The sequence below is a fragment of the Limulus polyphemus genome, unplaced genomic scaffold (genome assembly GCF_000517525.1).
Source record: "Limulus polyphemus unplaced genomic scaffold, Limulus_polyphemus-2.1.2 Scaffold10765, whole genome shotgun sequence".
NCBI classification, from domain to species: domain Eukaryota; kingdom Metazoa; phylum Arthropoda; class Merostomata; order Xiphosura; family Limulidae; genus Limulus; species Limulus polyphemus.
Window position 1 is genome coordinate 1,741 of NW_013676375.1, and position 5,192 is coordinate 6,932.

Consider the following 5,192-nt stretch of genomic DNA (forward strand, 5'->3'; position numbering starts at 1 on the left):
TGGAGTAAACACGTTTTTATGTGAAATACGAACTTATTTATTCAGGTGTGAACACGTTTTTATGTGAAATGTGAACTTATTTATTCAGTTGTAAACACGTTTTTATGTGAAATACGAACTTATTTATTCAGGTGTGAACACGTTTTTATGTGAAATGTGAACTTATTTATTCAGTTGTAAACACGTTTTTATGTGAAATGTGAACTTATTTATTAAGGTGTGAACACGTTTTTATGTGAAATGTGAACTTATTTATTTAGATGTAAACACGTTTTTATGTGAAATATGAACTTATTTATTCAGATGAGAACATGTTTTTACGTGAAATGTGAACTTATTTATTAAGGTGTGAACACGTTTTTATGTGAAATGTGAACTTATTTATTAAGGTGTAAACACGTTTTTATATGAAATGTGAACTAATTTATTAAGGTGTGAACACGTTTTTATGTGAAACATGAACGTATTGTTTGTTCTAATACGAGCATGTTTTCACTCTTTACCCCTAGGCGATATTTAAGAAAGAACACAAGAGCACAATGAATGAATGCAGCAGTCCTGATAATGACGTTGATGACTTCTTCCTTCCTTCACAAAGGGAAGAGACGTATCCTCGCAGTATACACCAAAATGAAACTAGAGTAAGATAACTTTTATCTGGTTCCTTAAGATAAACCTGGCTCAGACAATTTATTTAAAAGGACTAATTACAAGTCTATGTTTTATTATTATTTACTGATACGTGCATTTTTTTATTAATTTAAAACTGGTAAATTAATGGAGTTTTTGTTTATTGAAACTAGGGAGTGTGTCCAAAGTACACCTAGGCAAAATCTTAGTTCATTAGGTTTAACATATCTAACAATACTTGTTTGTTGTTTGAAGCTTAAGAGTGTGTGCAAAGTACAACTAGTCATAAACTTACCATGTTAGGCTTAACGTATGTAGCAATAATTATTTTTTGCTTTAAGCTAATGAGCGTGTCCAAAGTATAATTAACCAGAAACTTATCTCGTTAGGCTTAACGTATTCAGTAATACGTGTTTGTTGCCTTAAGTTTTAAAGTGCATCCAAAGTACAACTAGGCAGGAAACTTAGCTCGTTAGACTTACTTAACTTATGCAGTAATACTTCATTTGTGTTTAATAATTTTGATTTTGTCATTTATAATTTTGGTAATATTTTAGTTATTTTCTTTTTACATTATCGTGGAATCCGACACATTGTCAGTACTAAAAACTCTCTAGGCAGTTGCTGTTCGTATGCAACATTATTATAGTTCAGAAATCACTTTATGCTGATGACAAAAGTGCTGCAATTATTAACATTTTAAGGTAGAATTAATTATACAATTAATAATAATTTTTATTCTTAGCAGCAACAAATGAATGTGAACCATTTGGTTGGACTCCAGTCTCTTACAGTACCAATTAATCAATCGGTATACGACACAAACAGTGCTGGCCAAGTCATGCAGCTATCACCACAGGTGTCGCCACCCGTACCTCTTAGCCGCCATCTTAGTCCTACAGGTAGGTTCATCTAAGTTGTAGACTTTCTGATTTTCAACACTATTAGTGAGATAAAAATTACAAATATAAATAGTTTAACTCGAAACTTCGATTAGCAGGATTCTCATGTCTGACAAAATAACCAGCTCAGAAATCAGAGGTGGTGAGATTTCGGTCAGCTGACGTGACGCAGTAATATCTTTATAACGTTCATGAAATACTAAAGCACAATAAAAACGATCTATATTTTCTTCGAATTCCTTCCATATCACTAAAAAGTACGACTCAGGAAATCGACTATTTTTATTAATAGTAAAACAACAACTTAGAAATGTCTGTATGTATTGCAGGAAACATGTCAGAAGTTCCTCCGATAAATCCTCAAGGTTATCATCATCATTCGCAAGAAAACAACGCGACCTTGGGAAACAGATCATCTAGTGGGCTAGCCATAAAACAACAAGGATCTCTCAGTAGGCAACATCTTTCCCATTCTCAGAATGAATATAGGCCCAATGGTCAGTTAGTGGTATCTCATGCCAACAGCAGAGCAAATAACACAATGGTAAGCGAACACACTCACATTTTGGCTTCATTAGTACAACATAATAAGATAGAATGAAATGTTCCCTAGATTTTATAAACCGTCGTGAAAATCAATTTGCATGTTTATGTCTTAGTAGTTTCAAACAATATCCCAAATAAAAATGTTTCGTGGCTGACTGAATATTTCAAACAATGTTCTATATAAAAACGTTTTGTGGCTGACCATTCATTTCAAACAATGCTCTTAATAAAAAGTTTTTGTAACTGACTAATTAATTCAAACAGTGTTCTATATAAAACATTTTGTGGCTGACTGATTAATTCAAACAATGCTCTATATAAAAACGTTTTGTAACTGACTGATTAATTCAAACAGTGTTCTATATAAAACCTTTTGTGACAGACTGATTAATTCAAACAACGTTCTATTTAAAACGTTTTGTAACTGACTGATTAATTCAAACAATAATTTATATAAAAAGAGTTTTGGGGTTTATTAGCACAAAGCTACACAATGGGTTATTTGTGCTTTGCTCACCATGGATATCAAAATCCTAGTTTTAGCGTCATAAGCCTTTAGACTTTCTGCTGAGCCAATGGGGTAGGTCACGTTTTCTGACTAATATCATCGTCTAGTTCATGGGTCAACTTGAGCAGACTTGGTGTGACCTGATTTTTTTTTAACATAATAAGAATGAAATGATTTTTCTACCTTAATGTTATTTATTACATTTTACTTCTGTCTCAGTTGAAAGTATTTGTTTTAACTCAAGTTTTTCATCGGGTTTTTGTGTTGCTCACGCATGATAAACAATAATGAGATTAGTTTGTTTTTAAATATATTCTTAGGGAAAATAAGGTCTGAAAAATTCACAAAGTTTTATCTTTTTTCGAGACTTGTATTATCACAAAAATATGGATACTTTTAATACAACTTTGTCACACTTCCTTACCCTAATCACGTATTAAATACTAATTTAATTTACGTATTGAATTACTGGCTTAATTATTACTGATGAATTGAGTACCTAATATTTTAATGATTACTAACTATTTAGATGCGATTGTAAGCTTAGAGTAGCTGCTAAAACTGGTTCATTTAACCGTCTGAAACACTAAATTCACTCTGTTAAAGCTGGTTCATTCAATCGATTGAAAACAAGTTCGTTGTCTATTATTTAATAATTATAAGCTTTAAAAGTAACAGATTCTAATGCGTTTTCTTGAATCATTTAAAATCCTAAAGCTTGCGAAACATACTCATTAACAAATGTATTTTCGGTTCATAAACGATATTACGTCACGTGACCGATGTAGCTAAAGGTAGAGTATAATACACGAGAGTGGATACACTGTATGTTACGTATGTAACTAGAATTCCCCTGGTAGTAATATTTGGTTGGCAGGAACAGCGTGATGTGAATATTTTGATACTTTGTAGATTAGGGAACATTTTCTACAGCCATTAACTCTATTAAAGTATATTAATATTTACCTCTTAACTTTTTTGACGTCAGAAGACCCATATGGACGTCTCATATCCGATTTTACTCCACCAAATCCCTATTTTGGGATATCTTAAATATCATCTATTTTGGTTTTGCTTCATTTATTATATTAGGGAATGTTTAAAAAATTGCGGATTATTCATTCCTTTTCGGTTTTCTTATTTTATTTAATGAGTAGATCCCTGAACATTTACAGTAAAATAATCTAATAAAAAACGAATTTAGCTGAGCATTTTATATAAGAAAGCACGGTAGCTACAAAGGAATTATAACCATTGAACAACTTTTCAGTTGCACAGGGATCGAACCCAGAATCTCAGCTGTGAAAAGTTAATTTGCTATAATGTATATTTACAAATTACTTCCGTAATATGGAACTCCAAGTTCCCTGTTTTCACACTTCACAAATAATTCCACCTAGCAGCTCAGCTGTAAGTATGAGGGCTCATACTGCTAAAACTTTGGGCGCACAACACAGATAGCCCATTGTGCTTACCAACAAACATCAACTTACAGTTTAAATGACAAAGAATGACCTAGTGGCTAGAGTGCCGAGTTGTTAACTCAAGAGTTAATGGTCCTGTTGCTCCATTATTCGATTAAGGTAGAGTTGGCGGTGGGTGCTATTAACTTACTGCCTTCCTTCTCTCCTTACAGTTCAAAATTAGGGACTCTAGTCTGATAGCCCCGTTTGTTTCTTTTCAATCGCGAATTTCCAAAACAACAAACCAACACTAAAGTCTATTTTAATTTTTTGACAGATTTTCCAAGACGAACTTAGTCTTCTTTCTAAAAAAAAACAAAAAACCTTACTCATTTTTATCAGTACTTTTACTTTTTATGTCTACCTAATTTAAATATAGATTACTTTTATTTTAGTCGCCCAACATGATTCATTCCCCAGTGATGACATCGCCACATATGCGAAGTATTAGCAATTATTCTCAGTCCAATGGAGTTTCCTCTTCTTTCCAAACAGGTGTGTAGTGCAATTCTATAATTTCTTGAGTGTTTGACCACACAATTAGTGGTTTATGTCCTTAAAGTTACTGTTAAGTCAGGTGTATAAATATACAGTATTGCTTCCCCATCAAATTTATGGTTACTTTATAATAAACAATTGCAGCTACTACGTGATAAGATTTGAAATAAAAGGAAATCCTTGTGCAAATGTAAAACAAATTACGTGGTCAACGTTTTCTCCAAACGACCTTCATCAATGAGCAATACCTTCATGTTTAGACCAAAAAATAAAGTGTACTGTGTCTATTAGAAACTTGGAGTAGACTGTATGTACTAGCAGTTCAGAGTATACTGTATATACTAAAGTTCAGAGTATACTGTATATACTAAAGTTCAGAGTATACTGTATATACTAAAGTTCAGAGTATACTGTATGTACTAAAGTTCAGAGTATACTGTATATACTAGCAGTTCAGAGTATACTGTATGTACTAAAGTTCAGAGTATACTGTATATACTAAAGTTCAGAGTATACTGTATATACTAAAGTTCAGAGTAGACTGTATATACTAAAGTTCAGAGTATACTGTATGTACTAAAGTACAGAGTATACTGTATATACTAAAGTTCAGAGTATACTGTATGTACTAAAGTACAGAGTATA

General features: G+C 32.2%; 1 protein-coding gene across 2 annotated transcripts in view; it reads left to right on the top strand.

Annotated features, from left to right (window-relative positions):
* LOC106476514 (myocyte-specific enhancer factor 2C-like) overlaps positions 1-5,192 on the top strand; it is an 11,221-nt gene that overhangs the window by 1,341 nt on the left and 4,688 nt on the right. Inside the window, exons 2-5 of one of the 2 annotated variants that reach the window (XM_022380359.1) lie at positions 510-641; positions 1,379-1,532; positions 1,862-2,076; positions 4,445-4,544. In XM_022380359.1, the coding sequence (XP_022236067.1) occupies positions 510-641; positions 1,379-1,532; positions 1,862-2,076; positions 4,445-4,544 (601 nt within the window). Of the gene's footprint in view, positions 1-509; positions 642-1,375; positions 1,533-1,861; positions 2,077-4,444; positions 4,545-5,192 lie in introns of both variants that reach the window. The other variant, XM_013937170.2, reaches the window with a different exon arrangement.